General features: G+C 42.5%; 4 protein-coding genes and 2 long non-coding RNA genes across 6 annotated transcripts; 3 read left to right on the forward strand and 3 right to left on the reverse strand.

Annotated features, from left to right (window-relative positions):
- The first annotated feature begins 7,014 nt into the window (after positions 1–7,014).
- LOC134189118 (uncharacterized) lies at positions 7,015–7,974 on the forward strand. Its single transcript, XM_062657354.1, has 2 exons — positions 7,015–7,375; positions 7,457–7,974. The coding sequence occupies exons 1-2, from the start codon at positions 7,154–7,156 to the stop codon at positions 7,763–7,765; spliced, it is 531 nt and encodes a 176-aa protein (XP_062513338.1). The 5' UTR covers positions 7,015–7,153; the 3' UTR covers positions 7,766–7,974.
- Positions 7,975–8,868: 894 nt separating this feature from the next.
- LOC134188919 (uncharacterized) lies at positions 8,869–10,340 on the reverse strand. The gene has a single exon (XM_062657129.1). It carries the CDS (start codon positions 10,208–10,210, stop codon positions 9,059–9,061), a length of 1,152 nt encoding a protein of 383 aa, XP_062513113.1. The 5' UTR covers positions 10,211–10,340; the 3' UTR covers positions 8,869–9,058.
- Positions 10,341–10,343: 3 nt separating this feature from the next.
- Positions 10,344–12,301, reverse strand: LOC134189219 (uncharacterized). Its single transcript, XM_062657459.1, has 2 exons — positions 10,480–12,301; positions 10,344–10,372 (listed from the first exon to the last, which is right to left on the reverse strand). The coding sequence occupies exons 1-2, from the start codon at positions 12,191–12,193 to the stop codon at positions 10,344–10,346; spliced, it is 1,743 nt and encodes a 580-aa protein (XP_062513443.1). The 5' UTR covers positions 12,194–12,301.
- Positions 12,302–14,532: 2,231 nt separating this feature from the next.
- On the forward strand, positions 14,533–15,794 carry LOC134189217 (uncharacterized). Its single transcript, XM_062657458.1, has 4 exons — positions 14,533–14,769; positions 14,838–15,149; positions 15,223–15,309; positions 15,384–15,794. Exons 1-4 carry the CDS (start codon positions 14,656–14,658, stop codon positions 15,648–15,650), a joined length of 780 nt encoding a protein of 259 aa, XP_062513442.1. The 5' UTR covers positions 14,533–14,655; the 3' UTR covers positions 15,651–15,794.
- Positions 15,795–17,134: 1,340 nt separating this feature from the next.
- Positions 17,135–17,993, forward strand: LOC134188819 (uncharacterized). The gene is made up of 2 exons (XR_009971390.1): positions 17,135–17,378; positions 17,559–17,993. It is a non-coding gene; the product is annotated as an uncharacterized LOC134188819 (long non-coding RNA).
- On the reverse strand, positions 17,884–18,694 carry LOC134188818 (uncharacterized). The gene is made up of 3 exons (XR_009971389.1): positions 18,583–18,694; positions 18,220–18,421; positions 17,884–18,004 (listed from the first exon to the last, which is right to left on the reverse strand). It is a non-coding gene; the product is annotated as an uncharacterized LOC134188818 (long non-coding RNA).
- Between the last annotated feature and the right edge of the window lie 6,059 nt (positions 18,695–24,753).

Raw genomic sequence — 24,753 nt, forward strand, 5'->3', positions numbered from 1 at the left:
GTGTAACGGAGACTTCATTGATGCTCAATCTTGAGCTAAACCACAACAATGCTTCTTGCTTAGTAGACACATGAGCAGTAGTCTCAATTGTTCCTGACCACATGGTAGACCAAACAGCAATGTCATCTTTTCCTTCAGGTCAAGAACCCAAGTTGACAACAGTAACAGGAGATCCATTGGAAGTGATTGGACAAGTGAGCATAGAGGTGAAAATAGGCCACTGGCATACCATGCACAAGTTTGTTGTGGTACAATTTGACACTTGTCCTATAATTGGGTCAGATTTTCTGCTAGACCATGGAATGATCCTGGATTTGGCTCAAAAACGCTTAGAGTGGAGCGAAGGTGTAGCTGAGCTTTCCACACCACTACGACGATCAAAATTTAGTGTGGTGCTGGATGAACACTTGGAGGGAGCAGGAGAACGAAAAATTGCTAAAGCTAAAGTTGTTCATGAAGGAACTGGCAGTGTAGAGCCTGGAACTTGGCTAATGGAGCCAGATATCCTATTTATTGAGAGAACAGGAGTACATGTTGCTCGAGCTTTAGTAGAAGTGAAGCAACAGGGTGATGAAACCATACCAGTTGAACTATTAATCCTGGATGGCTCAAGACGATTGTGGAAGGGCACAAGGCTAGACGAACTGTGTGATGTTGATGTGAAGTCTATTGTAGCTTGTGGACTGAGTGAGGGTCCGGAGAAAAAGGCACCAGAAACACTGAATGCAGAATTCTTAAAGCAATTTGATTGGTCGGATTCAGCTCTGAGTCCTGAGGAAAGCCTCACATTACATCAGTTGTTGAGTGGTTATGAAGATCTGTTTTCGAAGGGACCACATGACATGGGTAGAACTCAAGTTGCCACTCACATGATACCAACTGGTTCAGCCAGACCAGTTCGTCAGTTGCCAAGACGAGTACCACATACCGTTCGACCAGTAGTAGAAGAACAGGTTGACCAGATGTTGGCAGAAGGTGTCATACGACCGTCATCAAGTGCATGGGCGTCACCTGTTGTTCTTGTAAAGAAGAGGCAGAACGGTAAGCATCGATTCTGTGTAGATTACAGAAAATTAAATACAGTTACAAGTCGGGATTCTTACCCTTTGCCCAGAGTCGATGATAACCTTGATGCTCTTGGAGGTGCAAAATACTTCAGCACTCTTGACTTAGCCAGCGGTTATTGGCAAGTTCTTGTTGACGAAAAGGATCGACACAAGACTGCCTTCATATGCCCTCGAGGTCTTTTTGAGTTTAATGTAATGCCATTTGGGCTTACCAATGCACCTGGAACTTTCCAACGGCTGATGGACTTAGTTCTTTCTGGCATACAAGACGTGGCTTGTCTTGTTTACCTCGATGATGTGCTTGTCTTCTCAAAGTCCTTTGATAGTCATCTTGAGCGGCTTACCAATGTACTTTAATGCTTGCAGAAAGCTGGACTAAAGCTTCGCCCAGAAAAATTCCATTTTGCGAAAAGTTCGGTGGAATATTTAGACCACGTGGTGTCAAAGGATGGGTTGAAACCGGCAGAGCGGAATCTAATGGCTGTAAGGAACTTTCCAGTTCCTCGAGATGTGGCAGCTGTTCGACGCTTCCTAAGTTTAGCAGGGTATTACCGCAGGTTTATTTCAGGATTCTCAGTGATGGCTGCTCCATTGTTTCGATTGCTTGAACGCAATAGTCGTTTTGAGTGGACAGTCGCATGCAATGAAGCCTTTGAATGTCTGAGATCATGTTTGGTGAGTGATCCTATTGTGGCTTTTTCGGATTTGAGTCCTGAAGCAAAACCTTTTCAATTGGCTACCGATGCGTCTGATTGTGGTATAGGAGCAGTGCTATCTCAATGCCAAAACGGAGTAGAGCGTGTTATTGGGTATGCAAGTCGTACTTTGAGGAAGCCTGAACGAAACTACTCTACTATTGAAAAAGAGGCACTAGCAATTGTGTGGGCAGTGTCATATTTCAGGCCATATCTCTATGGTAACCAGTTTGTGTTAACAACTGATCACAAACCGTTGTCTTGGTTGAAGTCTTTCAAAGAGCCGAAGGGGCGCATTGCTAGATGGATAATGCAGTTAGAGGAATACAACTGGCAAATTCAACACCGACCTGGTCGTGAGAATGTTAATGCAGATGTTTTGTCTCGAGATCATCCAGTTCAGAGTACAGAGGAGCAAAGAGAGTTTGAGTGTCCAGAAAGCATGTTCCCACCTAGTTTTCAAGATGACCTCAGAAGACAAAGTAAGCCAGTTTCTAGTGTTGGAATAACCAGATCTGCCCAAGAGTTACGACAATTGCAAGAAGCCGATCCATTACTCTCACTAGTGATGAATGATTTTCCTAGGAGGAGGCAGGTGCCAACACAATGGGCAAAGAATCGACGCTGGTTGACATTAAAGAAGATTTGGCCTCAACTACAAATGGAAGATGGAGTACTCTACCGAGTAGGGGCAAGGCAGGAATGTCATCGAAGTCAAAGCAGTTGGTGTTACCAAATGCTTTGGTTGCTGAGGTCTTAGAACACTGCCATGACAAAAGCGGACATTTTGGGCTTGAAAAGACTTTGGAAAAAATTACAAGGTTTTGGTGGCCAGGGTACACTCTACAAGCAACTGAGTGGGTAAAGAGTTGCCATGCTTGTCAGGCAAAGAATAGAGCACAAGCAAGAGCGTCTGCGCCAATGCAATCCATCCCTATTGGCCAACCATTTGAGATGTGGGGAATGGACTTTGTCGGCCCACTTTCCTTGTCGTCGGGAGGAAATCGGTATCTCCTTGTAGTCAGCGATTATTTCACAAAATGGGCAGAGGCGATTCCTCTCCCTGACCAGAAGGCGTCAACAACTGCACGAGCGTTAGTCAATACGGTAATATTGAGATTTGGAATGCCGCTGACTATCCATAGCGATCAAGGAAGAAGTTTTGAAAGTACGGTCATCAAGGAGGTATGTAACCTCCTAGGCATAACAAGAACAAGGACAACACCCTACCATCCACAAGGAGATGGGTTGGTGGAAAGGCTCAATCGGACATTGATTAATGCTTTGTCGAAGTATGTAGGGCCCGACCAGACTGACTGGGATGATTGGATTTCCCTAGTAGTATTCGCCTATAACACTTCAAAGCACATGTCGACTGGTATCACTCCTTTTGAGTTGTTCTTTGGTCGGCAAGTTCGATTACCGGTGGAAGCCAGTATTCCCTCTTTGCCAGAGATAGAATTAGCAACTAATTACGCAAAGAAGTTAGCTGAAACAATGGCACAGACTAAAGAAATTGTTGACCAGGCGATCACAGCGTCTCAAGCTCGACAGCAGACAGGCTACAATCGTCACCACGCAACAAAAAGTCATGGTTTCAAAGAAAAGCAGTGGGTCTTACTGCATCACCAGGCGGTAAAAAGAGGACTGTCTCCCAAATTAAGTGCAAAATTTCGAGGTCCATATGAAATGGTGAAGGTGATTGACCATGCACCGAATGTTATCATACAGCTAGTGGGGAAATGAAGGAGAGGTCAAGAACGAGTGCATGTGAACCGTTTAAAACCCTATTATAGAAAAGGATTTTATCAAGGAGAGGTAGCCAAGAATAGACATTCTGAAGATCAAGATCTGACGTTAGAAGAGCCTGTGCAGCCGTTCAACGACAGGAATGTGAAAACTCGGAACAAGATCACAAGATCCACACCTAAGAAGGACAGAAGAGTATCAATGGAAGAAGAACAAGTGTATGCTGAAGAAGTTTACCAAATTCCTGTACAACCACCAGTACAGCCACTTCAACAGCTTGCAGTAGGACGCCCAAGGAGACAAGTAATGTTACCCAGACGATTGGCGGACTTTGATTTGACTTGACAGTCCTTGGTGATTGATTTTGTTTGTGTTCATGTTCTTGAAGTACTGTAGTCAAGGAAGTAAGGGGGGAAGAGTGTAATAGTTGGGCGTGTTAGTAACGTAAGAATGTTGGGAGGAGCTAGAGTATTGTAGACACGTTCCACTATTATGTAAACGTTAGTCCGAGACAATAGACTCTTGGTGTGTGTGTGTTACGGCCATCCCGTCAAGTAGCAGGACCCATTCGAGAGACGTGCTGTGGGCAACCTGTTACACGTGTAAACCAGATCTCTGGTTGAACAGCTGAAAGTTGAAACAGCTCCTTTTGCGATGCAAGTGCACTGACGCAGATTTCTGCTGAATTATGAACTAAGAAAAATAAGTTATCACAACGTAAGGTAGACGAAACGTCTAGCCTACCTGCTATAGCTACTTTGTGCGTATGTGCTTTGATGGCCCCTGAGTTCGAGAATTACAACGCAGCTACCGCTTCAGCAACGCCAATGGTGTGGCATTGCAAGGTGCGCAGTAGTCAATGAACGCAAACAACAACACAACCATGTCACGTTCCTTCTGCCAACAAACGTCACATGCAGATTACAGCGATTACGGGACGTTTATCCGGGCACTGAAGAAAGTGGGCTCCAAAAAAATTCGCCTTAGGAAGTAGACTCGAGCCCGCCTTCATCAACATTTCCCAGATTTCAATCGGGCAATTTTGTTGGCCGTGGTTTGCAGTGGTCTGGTAGTACAAGGCTACGGCGCAGCTTTTGGTTCTTTAGTCAAATTGTCAATGGACATGTTACAACCGCGATTTTGACCTAGAAACAAAGTGCTGTTTTTTTGCGCACCTTTCGAGCAGTAACCTGCATCTTACTGAAAGGGGCCTCAGTTTTGTACGTCATCTTCTGAATGTTGTTTTCTCGGCACAAATCGACTTCAATTGGACGCCAGGTAAAGTGATTTATAATTACTATTCTTCGTGGCTAAACAAACTTTGTTTTTCATAAAATCTTCTTTGGTTGCACACTACTAACTAGCTAGAGGCGTCATATTGACACTGTTGCATGCATTGCATACATCAAATTGTATACGTACTCATTATTGTGAATTTATTTCCTGTGCAATAATATGCAATTAATAATACAATTAGACAAGTGCAAAGTACTCAGGTAATTTAATAATAGTTTACAATTACTACTACAACAGATTTATTAACAGATAAACAATATATACATGCAATTAAAGTGATGTGTGTGTACACAATATTCATTAAGCATTATCTAGTTAGTATAAACATGAACATGAAATAATATATAGACACTTTATATAATCACTTTAAATAACTACATAATAATTACTAATGCATAGAATATGATGGATGATGGTGATGTGGATGACATATTTGTAACTCTGCTGGTTGCCACACAGCTATTATTGAGGTAATCTATATTTAGAGCTAGCATTGGTTTAAATGTTAATTAGGTTATTGACTCTTAGTTACGTTGATGGTATCAGTCATTGTGTTGTTGTCACCTAATAAGTTATGGATATGCTAGCTTTTTGCCAACTGGCATTATACTTCAAACTACACACTATGGCATTGGTTGTTATATGGTTGGTGACATGAATGACAGTTATCTAATTAGATACTGCGCGCACACACACACACACACACACACGCGTGTGTGTGTGTGTGTGTGTGTGTGTGTGTGTGTGTGTGTGTGTGTGTGTGTGTGTGTGTGTGTGTGTGTGTGACACGGTGGAGCAGTTGGTAGAGCATTGGTGATCACATCCGGGATCTTGTATTCCGTGATGAGGGTTGAAGGTTCGATCCTGGTGGAGGCGACACTGTCACAGTTTCCTTGAGCACGAAACTCACCCACACTTGCTTAGGGAGGAAATACATGCTAACTTCAGCCTTGGCAAGCTGAGGATGGTATGAGGCTAGGATGCACTAGCCCAGCAAGCTGGTCATCTGAGTGAGTGTGGATATGTTACTAATCGCAGAACAGAGCGCAGTTCTTTGCGTGAAACTTCTGCAATGCTGAAGCCCATAGTGGGTATTGGTAGAATTCCATGTTCCAGGTGTGTGTGTGTGTGTGTGTGTGTGTGTGTGTGTGTGTGTGTGTGTGTGTGTGTGTGTGTGTGTGTGTGTGTGTTTGTGTGTGTTTGAACAGCCAAATATTTGTATATAGATATCAACAGTTAGATTTGTTGTTGTGCCAATACACAAGAGAGTTTTACTATAGATATTTGTTTTTTGACATTAATATGTACAAACCAAGAAAGATGGCATCTGATCTGTTTTGGTGATTTCAATAAATTATTGTGATGACAGTTAAGTACAAGTGCGCTTCAACTTGTGATTTTGGTTTTGCTTGTTCTTTGTCCTTTTATTTGTTGTAATATGTATCCACGTGTGACCAGGTCAAAAGTAAACCACTGTATCTGTACATTACTTCTGCATTCTTATAAAGAAAGAGTTAACTTACCCTAAACTCTATTTAGATTAAAGTTATCTGATCTAATTAAACTATGGAATTCACTTGTACACACATTTACACACACACATTTACACACACACACTTTTACTTTGACATTTACATTTACACTAGTGTTACACTTACCTGTTTTACTATGTATTTGTTGAAAAATATTTCAAATAAAGAAAGAGAGAGAGAGGAAGGGAGGGAGGGAGGGAGGGAGGGAGGGAGGGAGGGAGGGAGGGAGGGAGGGAAAATGTCTGCTCCAAGTGTGACACAAGATTTTTACGTGTTTTTACATATCAATAAATCTTGATCTTTGCTAGCTAACCTATAGCTATTCTAATACGTTGATGTAAGCTGCATGTGTCCTAAATTTAGTAGTGCAATACTATGTGAAAGTAGAGTGTAGGTACGTAGAGCTTAATTAGCTATGTATACGGTAGCTGTTTGCTACAAATATCAACTATATCCTTTTTACTGAGCACAGCATCCAGTTTAATTAATACCTTTGTAGTTGTATAGAGAATCTGCTTTCAGGAAGATTTCCGGTAAAGAACCAGGGCACTGGTTTTTTGTCCCGTCCTGCGTACGCCGAAGGTCTGGCCACGCGAGACTAGGCACGGATGAATACCTTTAAGTTTCGCTTACGTCGCTATATACACGATGAACTCTGTCTGTTTGCTCAGTGCAATCCGAAAGACTCTCAGCCGTGTGTTAGCCCAGACGAATGCTGCATATCCAGAACTAACAACAAAAATGTGACAAAGTCTGTGTGTTATCCAATGGGCACTAAAGAAAAAGACTTCTGTCATCCTGAAGGCAAACAAAAATGTCCTACATGCGCGTCCGGTTTAGTTTGCCGTCCAGGAAATCCAACAAGCAAGGCTATCATTACTGTGTTAAGAACGTACCCGAACAAAATGTGTCACAAACAACAAAGAATGGTAATGAGCAAAATCAACATCTGCCACCAATTCCTCCTCCTCCTCCTCCTCCACCTCCTCCTCTTCCTCCTCGTCTTGCTTCTTCGTTTCTTCCTCCTTTTCCACCAGTAAGAAATATATGCGTTTCCGTTCTCTTAGAATAGAAATGCAAGCTCTAGAGAACACTTCTATTCTTAACATTTTTGCAGGGCAATAGAAACCGATCTCGTGACGTCAACATACGGCCAACACGACCTAGCGGACCAAGACCATTCTCGTCTAATCCTAGAAGACCGTTTAGTGGCGGAGAAGGCAGACAAAGACCAAGACCTGGAGAGTCTCGGCCTCCTCCTCCCCGTAATGGAAGGTCACCTAATGATAAAATATTAAATCGTCCGTTGGGTTCAATTGACACTGTAAGCGAACAAGATTTGGTAAATCTTCTCGATTTCAAACGCCCAGGTCGACATTCGCAATCTTTAAAGAAACTTCCTCATCCAAGCGATCAGAAAAATTGACCAGCTAGTGAGTAAGAATTGAGACATAAACCGCATTTTGAGACAGACAGTTAGTCATTCAACTGGATAATTGACTGTCGGGTGGTGGTAATTCGCTAGCAGTTGATTGCACTTAAGTGCATACGGATTACCCTAGTTGAGGAATAAAAAGTACTGATTTAATTGGCTCAATTTTGCTAAATATAAGTGTTTACCACGCAGGTGCATAGCGTGACCTCTAGAATGGGGGTGACGCTACTGGACACGCCCAATTCTTATTGGCTTTATTAGCTGATACATTTGTACTTATCCACACACTACATATCCATGCATACATACATACCCAGACCAACAGTGTACAAATATATATATATATATATATATATATATATATATATATATATATATATATATAAGTACGTTACCCAGTTGAAACATGTCTACCTTAGCTAATTAATTTACGTGCACGAGTTGCGCGAACTTGGAAGGATCCCATGCTTTGAAATATTTGTTCTTGTGCAAAGGGCTTGGGGATTCGTCGTGATAGTAACTATAGAGCTTGAGGTGAGATGATTTCACTAAAAGCAAGTGACATACTGGTATAGACTACTCATATATATATATATATATATATATATATATATATATATATATATATATATATATATATATATATATATATATTCAATAGATAATGATTGTGTTCCACTTCTGATTTTTAGTCTTTTAATTCATATCTGTTTTCCTGTTGCTTCTTTTTTCGTCTGTCTGTCTGCCTGTCTGTCCGTGTGCTGTCTGTGCGTCAGTCTCTGTGTCTGTCTTTTTGTCTGTCTGTCAATCTGTCTGTCTGTAAATTTGTCTGTTAGTTTGTAGTCTGTCACAATAGTTGTATTTTCTTAACTGATACAGGTACAGCCAATGTACACTTACAACAGTAACCTAAAGAAGGTGTTGATATCTGTCTGTCTGTCTTTTATTTTAACATCAATACTACCATACAGTAAACATCGATCAGTAAAAGACACCACAGCTATTTATACATAGTGAGTTTTTTACCTCTGTCTGTCTGTCTGTCTGCCTGTCTGTCTGTCTGTCTGTCTGTCTGTCTGTCTGTCTGTCTGTCTGTCTGTCTGCCTGTCTGTCTGTCTGTCTGTCTGCCTGCCTGTCTGTCTGTCTGTCAAGAATCATTTATTTCTTACAATCACACTATCATACATCACAGCAGAAACTACTCGACTAAAGCTAAATGCTTTATAGTGTTCATAGGTAAGTGTATACATATTTTCTGAGGCAAAAGAGACAACTAAAAGTACACTAATGATAAAAGAATTGAGTGCTGAGTGACTCGGGAATCTGACACCCACCACACAACACATTCAATTTCTTCTGAATGACCCGTGCGTTGCACTTTTGCAGCTGCACTGAAAATCGTTTACGCCAGAAGTCCACAAATTCCGGTGCGTTTGGCTGACCAACTTCGTCTGATGAGAAAGCTGCTAGCTTTCGCAAGAAGTTCCTGGCCTCTTCTCCCCATGCACCGAAATGTTCGAATACCAAGGGGATGGCTTTGAGAACTGAAGTCCCAGGGAGCTTTTGTTGGCTGTATTTTGCCGCCTTCCTATTCTCTCGTTGTTTAGCAGCGACGCCTGTTCTATCAGCAGAGCTTGGAAATGCATCCGCACTCCAAGGGTGGGCTAGAGAGATGTCCAGGTCGAGGTTGGAAGCTGATTCAGAATCGAACATGACAATGTCAGGCCTGCAATCTGAAGTGACATATCTGTTCCTTGGCTCCCGTCGATGGTGGATTTGGAGGCTCCTGAGGCACTCAGACCACACCCCAGCAATTGATTCGTGAGACCAAATAGGGCCTCCACCGGTCTTGCATGTGAGTAGGTGGTATCCGCTGTCATCCAGTGGTGCACTGCAGTTGCATGCCTCTGACCAATGTGACAGAGAGATGGGCAATCCAAGCCTCACAAGCGACGCCAAGCGAAAATCGCAGGGTTTGAATGCGAAACCTTGTGTTGCAGGGATTGCATTTAGCCACGCTCCAGCTCCTTTTCCCTGTAGGGAATATAACCTAGAGGCATCTCTAGCCGTAGCAGAGTTATTTAATGAAAGTTGTAGTTGGTCTGCAAAGAACTGATTTGAAAGTCTGCTTTGAAGTTTCTTAGGATTTGCCAGATAGTCAGACAGAAGCTTGTCAGGAGGTATGGACTTGGCAAGAGCATCACCAACTGAACCAAATTGATGGTCAACCACGTTGTCAACCATGGGTATTACAGCAGGAAAACGAAGTGGGAGCTCAGCAAGTGAGTGTATCCATGAAGCCACGTAACCGAGTTTGAAGGTGGACGACAGGGATGACATACCAAATCCACCCAGACGTACTGGCAGTGATATTTGCTCCCATGGAAGAACCAACTCGGGGAAGCCTAGTACTTGTGAAAATGTTGCGCGCGTCATAGAGTCGTGGATAGAAGCAGTTTTCCTAATATTATTCGGATGTACAGTCCGGGCCAGATGGTCTAGCTTCGGCACGTGACAGTGATGAAGGAGCAGGAGAGCACTTTGAGGGTCATTTAATTTTGGAAGATAGTCACACAAAGAAGACCCTGACTGAACGATCTGAGAGCAAGAAGACTCAACAAAAGCAGTAGAACCGATGGGAGTTCCGAGGAACATTGAGCCCTCAGATGTTACTTGAACGTAAGTATTAGCGGTATTGATGGTACCTGAAGGACTGAAGATCTCGCATTTGGAGTCTGAGACGGATAAACTGCCAGAAAGGAACATATCCTTTAGATTCTGGAAAGCTTCCAAGGTTTTGTCCGGATGACCCAATAGAAACACGTCGTCAAGGTAAGCTAGGATATGAATTTCTTGAAATCTTTCCTGGAGATCCCTCAGAATTGGATGAATTGCTGTGGCAAACAAGGCTGGACCAAGAGGGTCGCCTTGGTGGATGCCTTCTTCCGATGATATAGCGACTGCTGTACCACCCTCCATGAAGACTAGTGAGTTGAATCCACCATACATCTGTGATGCGTAATTGTATAGCTCAGGGAAGGACTGGCGTAGCTCGTTGAGCAGGTGATGTCTATTGATAGAGTTGAATGCATTCTTTACATCGGACTTCAGAACAATCCAATCAGGGTTGTGTTCCAGCATCAGCTCAATATGGTGAATAATTAACTCTGAACCATTCTCTGTGGAAACTCCATGCTGGATAGGGCAGAAGAAGCTGGCAAAACTGTTTTTCATTTGCACACAGATGGCTCTCGAGGTTACTCGGCGAATGCATTCTCCGATAGCAATGGGTCTCACATCGCCATTTGGCTTAGGGATAGCAATTAACCGGGAAGAAGACAACAGCTTGGTAGCTATTTCAGGAAGTATCCCATGAGCGATGGCAGTGCAGGCAGAGAAGAGGCAATCAGCAGTGAAATCATTTTCAATTAGCACTTTCAAATGCTCAAAGCGCCAACCTGACGGGCCTGTTCCAGATCCACGCGGTGATCGTCTGATAACATCAAAGAGAATAGATCTAGTTAAATTGATGGACTCGTGGTGAGGTGTAGCCTCCCTTATTATTGTTGTTGACCTCCTTGGATGTTTTAGTGCCAATTTTGCGGTTGTCTCCGCTGACGATTCAGCCAATCCGGTGCTAGTGAGGACCTTAGACGCACGTGACAACTCACCACATCTCACTAATCTTAGTGCCGCTGCTATCCTGGCTTCCTCACTTCCATACGAAGCTCGTTTGGTCGGCAAGCCTTGCAGTTTGACAAGGTCCTCCCATTGCCAGCTCAAAAATTTCTCATACGCTAACTTTACATCTCGAAGGCCGTTCTTGCCACCTCTCACCATAGGTCGGAGAAGCATGCGAGGGATGAGAAAGAGAAGCTTCCATGCCGAAACGTCATCTGGGTTATCTTGGATTTTCTTTAGGGCAATAGCACAACAGTCCTGGAAACGAGCCTTGACGGAGGAATTGATCGTTTGGACAACGCGAGGGGGCGTGGCTTCTAAGATTGACTGCACTGGGAGGTCCCGAATGAAACGCCAAGCGGTTGATTCCGGGTTGAGTGCACTGATACTACTCGTAGGTTGAGAAAGATCTTGAGGCTCAGATACCATAGTTGGCACGACTGTGGAGGATGCATTCCTCAACGAAGGTGACGGTGGTGATGGCGCACTTGTGTCTGCTGGTGCGGATGACCGTTGGCCACTTACGGGAAAACTCTGCCGCTTCCTACATTGAGACATGTGTTGCCCAAGCTTTAGAAACCATTTGGAGCAGTGGGGGCAACGCTGTAAGCTATGACGAGAGATGAAGTCGCCTGGTAGAAGATTTGGGTCATGAGCGTGACGAGTATGACCGAGAACTCTCTGAAGAGTGCCAGAAACATGACAAGACTCATAGGGACAGCTCTCTAGCTGAGACATATCAAAAGATAGAAAGAGGGAGAGCGTTGGGCTGACAGTCAGGAAAGTTCAGCCGCCACCATCAATATCCGGGGTCTGTCTGTCTGTCTGTCTGTCTGTCTGTCTGCCTGTCTGTCTGTCTGCCAATAGTCTCGGACTACAAGTAGAACATTTCATTTTAACAATAACTGTTTGTAGTAGTGAAGATTGTTGACAATAAACTTGATTCTGTCTGCCTGCCTGTCTGTCTGTTTGTCTGTCAAATAACATTTAGTTCAAACATACATCTATAATACAATGCTAGCAAGGTAACTATATAAAGTTCTGTAACACGAGAGTTTACTAGGACTAGATTCAGAAAACAAACAAACATGTAACACTTAGAAGAGAACAATGCAGACTACCCGGAACCAACTTAGTGGCTGAAAAACTGGGTAGAGCAATCTTCAGTACAGTCAATGTCATTTGCCAGAGCTGAGATTTTTCTCATGATGACCTTAGCGTTGCTCTTCTGAAGTTGAGTTGAGAATCTCTTTCTCCAGATGTCCAGAAACTCAGCAGCGTTAGGTCGACCAAGTTCATCACATGACTTCTTGGCTAGCCTTTCCAGAAAGTTTTCCCCGTCTCACCCCATAGTCTAAAACGTTCTATAACTAAGGGAATGAGACTGACTGTTGATCCACCTGGTAGATTTTCCTTTGATCTGTCTGTCCTAGTCTTCCTGTCTGTCTGTCTGTCTGTCTGTCTGTCTGTCTGTCTGTCTGTCTGTCTGTCTGTCTGTCTGTCTGTCTGTCTGTCCGTTTGTCTGTCTGTCTCCCTGTCTCTCTGTCTGTCTGTCCTGGTCTTCCTAATTTTCTACTAATCACATTATCATTGAATGTTTGCAATGCTTTAGACAAGCAGAAACGCCAGTAGGTATTGAACTCTCTACTGTTCTTCCTTCCATCTTCATCTGTTGACAGAATGGACAGTCGATTAAGGAGCTGAAGAGCATCATGTCCCCATCTTCCAAAATGTTCAAAAACTAGGGCAATACAGTTAGGATCTGCTCCACATGTCCAACTCACTGTCTGCTCTCTGTCTGTCTCTCTGTCTGTCTGTCTAGTCTGTCAGTCTGCCTGTCTGAATCTCTGCCAATGTATCTGTTTGTCTGTCCATTTATAGTAATGTTCTTCTTCAAAGTTTCTAAAATTATCAATATAAGAATAGCGTCTGGTTATAAACATCTTTGATCAACTGCTGCAAATCTGCAAAATTAGTCTTTTTTAAAGAAAAATAACAAGCTTGCTAGTCTGTCTCCTTTCTTAGCTCCATGCACAGCTAGTGTTTCTTCTGTGAGTATTAGACGTGTTGTTTCGATGTTGTCTAGTTTTTCAAAACAATTCTATTTACCAGTAAGAGGCGGCGCAGCAAAACAGACTATTCTGACTTAGCAGTACGTGCCAAAGGTTAACGTTGAAGGCAACAAACAACTGTGCCGTCATCAAACGGTACAAATGTAAATGAAAGAGAAGTCCACCTTGTTGTTTAATTAATTAATTAAGTTTTCTGGATAATAGAAGAAAATTCAATTGCAGCTAGGACATTTGTATGACACTTGGTTATTCCCGAATTGCTAAATAGTTTACATGCACGATCTCAGAACGATCTCAACTCTGTCAATAGCAATTTAAAGAAACAAAATATTGCATATTTGCATGAAAAGGTCCTGCATATCCTTAATTGAAAACTTTCCTATCTACATTATATATACTGTTACATTCGATCTAGACAAAAAACCCACACCTCAAATTCGTTTTCTGTGTCCTGAGTAGCAAAGCGCACAAGCACTTTAGACATTAGTACGCTACCGATTACATTTGGTTTGCTACAGAACAGTGACGCTTCAGCCAGCCGGATGTGTCACCCAAATGAGTAGGCATTGTGTATATTAGCAACTGGCAGACTTGCCTGTGCTGTCGCGCCATATATAAGTAGGTGCCGTGCGTTTGGCGAGCATCTCCGGCTGACACTGAAAATTGGATTCGATTTCTGTGACATCCGCATTGGCCAGATGTTTGCTAACCACTAGACCAAGGTGCTTATTTAATTGTGCAAATGCATGAGCCGTTGCTATACCGCTCTTATAATTATCTAAAGATGTGACTGAATAACGGAGTCGTAAAAGTTACATAGAACTTGCAGATGTGACTGAATCTATCGCAGTTGAAATGTGACTGAATGACGCCGTTGACATCGCACTTGCAGGTGTGACTGAATGAACAGTCGGTACCGATATCGGAATGCATCGCACCCGCAAGTGTGACTGAATGGAGCAGTCGGTACCGGGCGCATCGCACGCGTAGGTGTGGCCAAACGCGGGCTGTCGGTCACGTATCACCTAAGTATGGAAATGCCGATTTGATGATATCCCATTCAAAAAGCGAACACTTTTGCGTATTGGTCATTTTACTGTCAACTACAGCAGTTTGAGCGGGCCAAGAATGAAAACCAGTTTGGCAGTGTTACTTGTGCTCCTTGCAGCTACTCTTGCTCTAAGGAATGGAGGCAAACGTGGCAGACCCAACAAAAAATTTCACAATCAAAACTTGCAGGAGGTAAGTCACAGTTCCAAACCAATTCGTTACTGTTGCAATGTTACTAACTTACCTGCTTGGATCTATAGTGTGGCCCAGATATAACGTGTTCTCAGCCTCTGCGTTGTTGTCCGGGATTGAGAAACGCAACAGTTTCTCACTGTCAGAGAGTCAGCCCGGTGAACGGCCGCTGCGACTTGACCGGAGAAAGCGGGTGTGGATGCGAGAGCGGCCTAGTCTGTTCGAATAGCACAATCAACAAACGTAGACTGCAGCATGATGTCGATGAACATCGTGACAGCCATGAAAAAAATCGCTCCAAATCCTGGAATCATGGAATTTGTCTTCGGCTGAACGCTGACGGTACTGAAGATACTACGTCCAACAACAACAGAAGCGATGTGAGTTCACAAAGCGTTTGATGGCAAAATAATCGATTGAAAACCTTATCATGTTTTTGCTGTGACGGTATAGTCGTCTGGTCGTCGAAATCTACAAAGAAACCAGGATAGAGACGGCAATCCCCCCCAAGAACCAAAGTCCAAACTCCCAAAGCAAGAGGTGAGTAATTGAAAAGAAGTCAAAACGACTAATACTTCTGATGTTTTACTTGTTTCTTTGTACAACTATTTTAGTGTGAGTTGACGGGGACAGCAAGCGATGCAAATGTGTGCCCCGAAAAGTTTCAATGCTGCCCGGGGAAAAACGCCAGTGCATTTTTCTGTCAAAAACCGCGTAAACTCAACAAATCGTGTGATCTCGACAATCAGAAGGGATGTGGATGCGTGACCGGTCTAACATGTGTAGACGTGACTGATACCACAAACACAAAACCCAACAATGGCAAAAGAACAAGAATGAATAAACGTAAAGGAGTTTGCCGTGCACAAACAACAGAGTGAAACAGTTGTTTTACTAAGAGACATGCATGCAACACCGTTGTCTGCAGACGTCGTGGCTCTATTTGATTTCTTTGTTTCTGTTGTGATTGGCTCTGACAGTTAGTAGTTTCTGGGTGCTATAGTTGAAATATAGAATAACAATCATTTCGCAGCGTCTACTATTGTACAATGTTGTTGGCTGTGTCAAAAATATAGCAACAGAGAACTTACAGAAAACTTTCACAAAAAGAAAAATTCAAAGTTGCTTTTGGCTATAACGCTATACAAACGGAGATAGGATTGCACGTGCATGTGTCGTCATCTTGATACCTAGCATTGGTAACTAGAACCAATGCGCATGTGTACGGTTAATTATACCCTAGCGTCGTACACGTTTCAATCTTAGTGAATGAGACCTCTTTGAGGACAGACAAAGTGATTCTAGTACAAGTGATTCTAGTACAAAGTGCTAACTTGAGCCACCGATCTATCTGCAGATCTCGATAGTGTGCAGACTTGAGACCAAAGTCTCTTGCCTGTTGATAGTTATATAGATCTACTAGTTTCGAATAGAATAGTGATTGAACGGCTTTGCTTTCATCTATACAGACTTCTTCATTGTTCCTCAAGGTCAACTTCCAGATTTTGATCGTTTGATCTGACGTGTCTATTTTCACGCAATCTAAAGGTGTCTGTTTTATGGCCAAGACTCAAGCAATATCTTCTTGTCTACAGCACCCGATACAGACCGCTATCGTAGACTAAATATTTCGTATAACCAGTGACGTATATATTGAGGCAAATGCCTCCAAGGGCGTCGCCGGACCTCCAAAAGTCAGCTGCTAGGGTTTAAATTTAGGAAACCTTGTCTAGCTAGACAAATCTAAGAGGCCACACCTACTAATACTAGGAAGGTCACGGTCTCTCGGGTCAATGCGTATAAAGCGACGCCATGCTGCCTCCGTATACTATAGCCTCCGTTGAATAATTGAACGTAGCAGTTAAAAATTGGGTGGCAGAAAAAAGGCTATGAGGTCTATCTCTTTTGCATGTTCGTGTCTAATTAGATATCATCTAGACCTTGAAGACCAACAAAGTCAAATTTTAGGCGATTTAACTAATAGTACAGCTAGGTAATCGTAGACTTGACGAGTTGTCCTATATAGTAATTTCTTTCTTTTTGCATGTTGCCAACAGTACTAGAGAAAGCTCAGACGGTCTGGTCACGTGACTAACGCAAGTGTCGGTTCTTCAAGTTGAGAGTAGCAAACAGCGTCAGTGAAATCTTGAGGCTAGTTACGCTTTTCTATAGAATATATAGAACTTGCTTTCGAGTGCTAACGCAGGTCCGTGTCTAGCCTCGTGGGTACGAGGCTAGTCCGTACTTGGAGTAGCGTTAGATGGCGCTATGGACTTGTAACGCGCGTACCCCAGTTATGTAGTAAGCGCGCTACTACAGTAGAAATAGACCATTAACGCGCGTAGTATCTGACGAGAAGGCGGGAATTTCAGATTACAGTACGCTCGCTAGCATCTGTTCGCGCCAGGACTGTTTGACTGAGTGGGAGAGACTGCTTGAATACATTGAAGTTCCAGGTAGGCGTGGGAGTCCTTGCTGTACTACCACCAGACTGTAAATATACTGGAATCAAAACTGAGAGGACTGTGGAGACAGACTAGGACAGGAAGAGTGAGCGTCATTCGCTACAGAGGTCAACTACAGTCCGTAACAGAAAGCATTTATCTAGTGTGAGTGCCTTAGCTTCTGGAGTAGCTAACGTTTGCTACTATTAGGCTGAGCTACAGAAAATACTTTGATTTTATTAATTAATGTATTAATTAATTGACTAGAATACCCATTTCATATACCAACAGTATTGTATAGAATTGCATATGTGTCAAATCATAATCAACTATTTATTGCTCTAGGAAGGATAACACAAAGACTAACTAAACGAACAGTGCAGAGAACACACAAGGTCATGTCCAAACCATTGGAGAAATGTATTGCTACAGATTGTCTGACAAGTGTTCTTGCAACAGCTTCAAATGTACTGAGACAACATGACAGAGAACAGCTCAGATGGCTACTAAGCTGTGCTCTGTCAAGAGTCGAAAGTCTCCATAACCAATGCATTGAAAAGTCTCCTCAAGTAGCCACTTGGTGCTCACATCAATTAAATATCCACTTCTTATCTCCTGCATTAGTTGTGTCACTAGCCTTTGTTGCAGACACGTTGACACGTGCAGATGAAATAAATTCCTGACAAAGTGTGGAATCCAAGTTCCTGTTGATATCAGTTGGCCAAAGTGTCCCCCTGATTTCTTGTCATCCAACTCCAGGTTACAGTTTTACTTTCATCACATGCCATTGCCTGCAAGTACAAAAGATTCCTCAAATCAGATTATTAAAAACCAATAATTGTGTTACAAACACAAACTAAATCTGACTATAATTAATTAATTAGTTCTTAGAGTGCTTATAATTAATTGCTTACAATTGTAACACTGCAGTTTGGACTTGATAATAAAAATGTATAGAAATTGAGATGAACTGTAGTTACATAAAACCCATAATTAATTAACTCACTCCATATATTCTGTTGAGTCCAAACGAGCTGAACACAATAATTCCATTGTAGAAATAAGCCCAGGCATGTTTTCCTGCCAACGGCTCCACTGTGAACTCTCTTTCTCATCTGAAGAGTTGAGGAAGCGCCATGAAGAACACCACAGAAAAGTCACTGGACCTGGTATTCATGAGGTACTAAGTCCCATAGGTATCCCCCAGTCTATTAACAGAAATGTGTTTCATGGACACGTGGACAGGACTATCAAAAGCGTACATATGCATGCACACACACACACACACACACACACACACACTGAGAGACAGACAGACAGACAGACATGGACACAGACATAAACACAGACATAGACACAGACCACATACATGAGAGTGCATGCCACATGCCGCACAAGCACGTCACCCAGAGGAAGGAATCTCATTCTCATCATAGGTTGCTGGTGGTTCTGCAAATGAAGAGACAGTCCCAACTCATGACCTGCAGAAGTTAGACACCAGATGTCGTGAGTGCTCCAAAATATTCAAGACTAGACAAACATTGAACCGCCACAGTAGAAAGACACACAACGCAGAGTATGAGAAGGCTGTGTGGCACCCCTGTTTCATTGAAGGCTGCAGTCAAAAGTTTATCCAAGTGAAATCTCTATCACAACACCTGGACTTTCATCACAAGATTGACATGGGTACTGTGTACTACATTTGTTCTTATCTACTCAATCTAACTACTGCAATCATAACTTTTAATTAATAAGGTATTCGGGAACTAGAATTTTTTTCTAGCATGAAGGAATTTGAGTCCTGGAAGGAAGCGGAAGTGACAGCAACTTTACCTACTTTAGAACTGAGAGAGGAGCAACAGCTCGTAAGACCCAGAAGGACAACACTGGGTCTGACAGCAGTGTGTGTGCAGCCGGAAACCCAGGTGCATCTGTGGTGAACTTTCTATCAAGTGTAATCTACACATATCTATATCTGTGTATTTACCTATATCTATATTATATTTCTATAGCTATCTATAGGTATATCTATCTATCTATCTCTCTCTCTATACATATAAATGCTCATGTGATGATGATAAAACTGAATATTGTCCAAGGTGGTTCCATTTTAGATGATGAGCTCAGGCGTGTCCAGGCACGCCCACATTAGTTTCTTAAGTTAGAGTTAGGTTTGAGTTTAGTTGACATTTTATGTAGTTTGCCGTATTTATAGAACGTCATTGTACTAGAGAATTGGATATATCTAATAAATATTCTATCTATCTATCTATCTATCATGTATGTATGTATGTATGTATGTATGTATGTATGTATGTATGTATGTGATGTACATGTACAGTGTATTTATCTAGATTAGAAACAGTTTGTCTACTATGTCTGCTGCCGAAGCTACAAACCAACTGTGAGGGACAGTACAACATCAGAACAAAGAAGAGATACAAAAAGCAAGCGAATGGAACGTCCCTTTCTTGCAAGGATGAATGTAAGCATTGAAACTGAAGGGACTGTGAAGGTGTGGTACGTTAGTGGCCATACTGGTCACAATCCAAGTCTACTAGAGAGCCAGTTTCTCCCTCTCCCAGCCTCGTGTAAGGACAAAATGATTCAGAAATTGACAATGGGAGTGACAATTGAGCGAGTTCTTGAAGGTAAGACAAACAATGTGTTTGTTGCTCTCTTTGATGCATCCTTGAAATGAATGTGTCAATTGTGTTGGTCTATTTTTATCTTGCATGCAATTGTCTCCTTGATGCTTCTCACTTCCTGTAATGGTTTCCTTGCTTTACAAACAATTTAAATTGGGATCCAGGATTTTCAGTTCAAACTTACTAATTACAGGTAGGTAGTGTAGCTATTGTTGTTGACTGTAGTTGTTGGTATACAGACTTCAGGTAGGAGCTAGCTAGCAGAGAGAACAGAGATGAATTTGACAATCTTGCTCGGCGAGATCACTTTGTTACAAGACAAGATGTACGAAACTGTCAGAGGAATTCAATCGACTTTGCCAAGTTTGGTCACACAAGTAATGCAGAGTCTGTCCAATCTCTTGTGCAGAAATTACAGCAGGAGAAATACAATCCAGTTCTTCTGTACAAGGAATGGGGCATAAAAAATGACATTGTACCAGATCTCCCAGCAGAATCCTTCCTTTTGTGTATTCAAACAAAGCACCAGAAGGAATTGTTTCAGAAGTACGCCATGAACGTTCTGTGCATGGATTCGACACATGGCACAAACCATTATGACTTCAAGCTTATCACAGTGATGGTTGCTGATCAGTTTGGGCAAGGTGCTCATTGCCAGTGATGCGTGGCTTTTACACGGGATTGACTTTACTTAACTTAAATAAACAACTAACATACTTCCCTATGCCATGTAGGAAGAACGGTTGGTTGGTGCATTTGTAGCAAAGAGGAAAAGCAATATGTGCAGCACTTTTTACAAGCCATCAAGAATGCTTCCCCAACTGTCACAACTGTCAAAACAGTCATGACTGACAATGGTAAGAAAGAAGATAATTTACTGGCACCAATGCAAAATAAACATCTAGAAATCAAATGTTTACTGAACAATCATTCACATTCTAAAGTGGTACGGTATCTTCTCACAAATGTGGATTGATTGATCAATTATCCACAGATAACACTGGATGGTTTGCAGCAAGATCTGTCTTTGGTGATATCATAAAGCACCTCCTCTGCCATTGGCACGTTGATAGGTATGAAAAAATGTAAAGCAGGATGACCAGGAAGGGCAGTTGATCACACCACATAGTGCTTTCTCTCTTCAGATCACTTAAACGAAACATATTTTCCAAAGTGAAAACCAAGTCAGATCAAGTCAGCATTTATCAGTCACTGTACTTGTTGATGCACCATACAGACAAAGATATGTTCCATCAATATCTGGAGTCATTTGTTGATGCATGGATACCAAGTAGCCATCATTCATCCAATATTTCAAAACTTTCTATGCCAGTAGACCAGGTAAATACATGTATTTAGTATAGCGCTGCTGTGAACATAGTGCTCTGATTTTTATACGGCTTCAGAGAAATGGGCCATGTCATATCGAAATTTCAGTCATGCTGATACTGATACCAACATGTTCGTTGAAAGGTGTGGTTAGTTTGGTATTTTCATGTATAACCTGTTATGTCCAATCCTAGACCTGATAGCTACAAATATGATATAAATCTGTTACAGCTTTCATAACAAGTTAAAACAAAATCCGTCTTACCTGAGGGGAATGGCAAATCAAAGAGTGGACCAATTAATTACCACACTGCTGAAGATGGAGGCAGACCAGTTTATGGATGTCCAGAAAAGGGGATTGTGGCCTACCAGAGGTGCCACTCAAAAGAAACAGACAACATCCCATCAGAACGGACTACCAATCCCTGATCATCACATTACAGAGGTACACTGTATATTCAACTACTAAGTTAAAGTAACACATATTAATTACCTATTGCATGAAAGAAATTCATGTGAGAGAATTCTGTGCATGCAATATATAAGAGCAGAGAGGATGAGCTGTAGCAGCAATGTTAATACCTATATAAAACTGGTTATTCCATGGTTATTCTATGTCATCACTAGGTACCTGACAGTGCCAACACGTGGCAAGTACGGTCTCAAACAAAGACAGGGACTCTTTACACAGTGAAAGAAGTTATTTCCATCTGTCCACATTCTACCTGTTCTGCTGTTTCCTGTGATGCACAAGAATGTCAACCACTTTGCCACCACTGCTACCATTGCACCTGCTTTGGATTTCAGACTGGTCATCTGTGTAAGCACATACACAAGATACGATCACACTTGAAAGCAACTCACAAAAGCAAAGAGACACAGCCAGTTGTAGAACATACTGAGAGTATGGTAATTGAGCAAACTGAAACAAAGGCTGCAGTAAACATTCCAGCAAAAGCAATGGACACTCCAGGCAAGTCCAGTGGCATGTTCATTACAAATCACACCCCATTTGTGTACATTATATAATTTTCATGATGCTAACTTGTCTTAGATTGTGTGCACCTTGAAAGAATTGCATCCATTGCCAAGAACATTGCCATCCAAGCAGAAAGAAGAGCCACTGAAACACTGCAAGTACCACAGATACTGGCCCTGGTCAAGGAAGCAGAATTACTATCGAGACTGAAGCAAAACGGTACTGATGCTGCTGAGCTGAAAACAACACATCGAATACCACCAGGAAAGAAAGCCCAACAGCAGCAGCTCCACTTCAAGAGGCTAACCAGGAAAAGACAAAAACAAAAATCAAAGGGGATTCTAAGGTAACGACAAGTCTCAAGTTAGTCCAAAGGAGTCGTGATGCATTCTGTTCTACATCAGAGCACCACACAAGAATGAAGCAAAAAAGGTCAAAGAAAGTCTGAAGAAACATAATGATGAGGTACGATGCACTTTGGGTCTTGTCTGTGCTCTAGCAAAGTCCTATTACAACTTCTGACTAAGATTACACATAAGACCTTCACATACTGTATGACATTGAGCTAGTTAGCTGCATAGAAAAGCAGGCCAGTCTTCATTGTTAGGAGACGATACTCCACTGAATCACCTTAGATGATTAATAGCTGCATCTGGCTGGGTACAGGCATACACTTTGGGACAGACTAGATACAGCATCCAGACATCACAATGGTGGGCCATGGAAGGCCGATGCATTCAAAGTTGCATTTCATGTAATTATTGGATTCGACTCAAGGGGCATTGCTAATTACAGCCTGTTATCAATTAATGTACACAATGTGTTTGTAAATAACTTACATAATTGCAGTTGTAATGCCATGTTTGGGTGCTTCATCTGTTTTAAACTGCAGAAGCACTGTTCATTGAAGCCAATTTTTATGGAGGCAGCTCATCACCACCGTTCAGCAGCTACACAAAGAGTTGATGGGGATCATGATCAGTCAAACAAAGAACTATCAAACAAACCAGAGCAGCCACTACAGCAGAGACAAGGACAGCATGTGGAAGAACAGCAACACGTGCCCACGCAGGACTGCCAATTGAAGCAGTACCATCAGCCACAGTGTGCCATGAAGTCACGAAGGTTGTCAGCAAAGTCCAATTGCAATCTAGGAATTTTGCAAAGCAATGTTGGCTGGATTGACGATGGAATTATCAACTCAGCCCAGCGGATGCTGAAGCAGAGGTTTCTGGAAAAGACAGTCTCCAGAACACCCTTTCGTCGCAGCAGCTGCAGTTTGCAGTGGCTAGGCAAAATTCAGTTCAAATTCATAACATTGGCAATCACTGGGTAACGACATCAAGCGATGAACAAGGAAGTATACATTTGTATGACAGCTTGGTCAGATACAAGCTATCGAGTCACCTAGAACAGCAGATTGCATCAATCTACCCAAGCAATGAGAAGGAGATTACAGTTTCAATAAGAACAGTTCAGCAACAGAGAGGTGGCAATGATTGTGGGCTATTTGCAATTGCTTTTGCCTACGACGTTGCTTCTGGTATTGATCCTGAGTATGTGACTTACATTCAATCTGACATGAGAAAACATCTGTTCTCGTGCGTCAAGAAAGGCTATATAACACCATTTCCACGTTATTTTCGAGGCCGCCGCGACATCACAAGGTGTAAGTGTTCTGTAGTCTCTTTCGCTATTTATTGTGTTTGCAGGCAGCCAGACAGTTTTGGAAAGCTGATGATCCAGTGCAACCGTTGTGATGAGTGGTTCCATTGCAAGTGTGTTTGTTTGAAACCACCTGGCAGAACATTTTACTGTCCAACATGTTCGAGTGAACAAGGTTGTTAGTTGACACAACAGACTTTGTACGACAAGCAGTAAACAGTTGCTAGTAAAACTGTGGCACTTCATGTAAGGATGTTTTCAACTTTTTCCTTTTACGAGACTTGACCAATTATATTACTTCGTAGCAAGCAAAACAGTAGATTTGTTGCTTCAGGTTATCTGTTTATGTGTACTTTCAGCGTCAAAGTATACAGATATACCTATACATGCATATAACAAATATTTATAAATAGACACTTGCAACTTGCAACGCAACTAGACTCGAGCCAGTCTCTCCCCACCCCTGCCGTTCCCCGAATGTCTCGTCAGAGCGCGGACAAGACATCGAGGGGAGAAACGGTAAGGGTGGGGAAGTAGGAGCAAAAAAAGGTAGGGGCAGGGAAAGGTAGGGGTGGGAGAGGTAGGGGCGGGGAATGGTAGGGGAAGTAGGGGCAGGGAAAGGTAGGGGCGAAGAGAGGTAGGGGCGGAGAGAGGTAGGGGCGGAGAGAGGTAGGGGCGGGGGAACGGTAGGGGCGGGGAAAGACTGACTCGAGTCTACAACGCAACCACAGAGTACTCATGTCTTTTTAGGAGTAAATCCATGAACGTTTTCCAGTAATCCAGTTTTTGTACATGTATAGCATCCTTTGCATAGATGCAGTATGCTGTCAACCCCTGCCAGCATGCAGGCATTTCAGGGAAGTCTAGCAATTCAATCAGGGGGCCCTTGAAGAGTCAGTGGTTGGGGGTGGCAGTAACT

The sequence above is a fragment of the Corticium candelabrum genome, chromosome 13, assembly GCF_963422355.1.
Source record: "Corticium candelabrum chromosome 13, ooCorCand1.1, whole genome shotgun sequence".
NCBI classification, from domain to species: domain Eukaryota; kingdom Metazoa; phylum Porifera; class Homoscleromorpha; order Homosclerophorida; family Plakinidae; genus Corticium; species Corticium candelabrum.

Bases quoted from the DNA above. Each gene is read 5' to 3' on its own strand.
- LOC134189217 (XM_062657458.1), top strand. From the start codon at position 14,656: ATGAAAACCAGTTTGGCAGTGTTACTTGTGCTCCTTGCAGCTACTCTT. The intron at 14,770-14,837 runs GTAAGTCACAGT...TTGGATCTATAG, and splicing joins ACAATCAAAACTTGCAGGAG to TGTGGCCCAGATATAACGTG. The intron at 15,310-15,383 runs GTGAGTAATTGA...CAACTATTTTAG, and splicing joins CCAAACTCCCAAAGCAAGAG to TGTGAGTTGACGGGGACAGC.
- LOC134189118 (XM_062657354.1), top strand. From the start codon at position 7,154: ATGTCCTACATGCGCGTCCGGTTTAGTTTGCCGTCCAGGAAATCCAAC. The intron at 7,376-7,456 runs GTAAGAAATATA...ACATTTTTGCAG, and splicing joins TTCTTCCTCCTTTTCCACCA to GGCAATAGAAACCGATCTCG.
- LOC134188919 (XM_062657129.1), bottom strand. From the start codon at position 10,210: ATGACGCGCGCAACATTTTCACAAGTACTAGGCTTCCCCGAGTTGGTT.
- LOC134189219 (XM_062657459.1), bottom strand. From the start codon at position 12,193: ATGTCTCAGCTAGAGAGCTGTCCCTATGAGTCTTGTCATGTTTCTGGC. The intron at 10,373-10,479 runs GTACCATCAATA...TCTTGCTCTCAG, and splicing joins CGAGATCTTCAGTCCTTCAG to ATCGTTCAGTCAGGGTCTTC.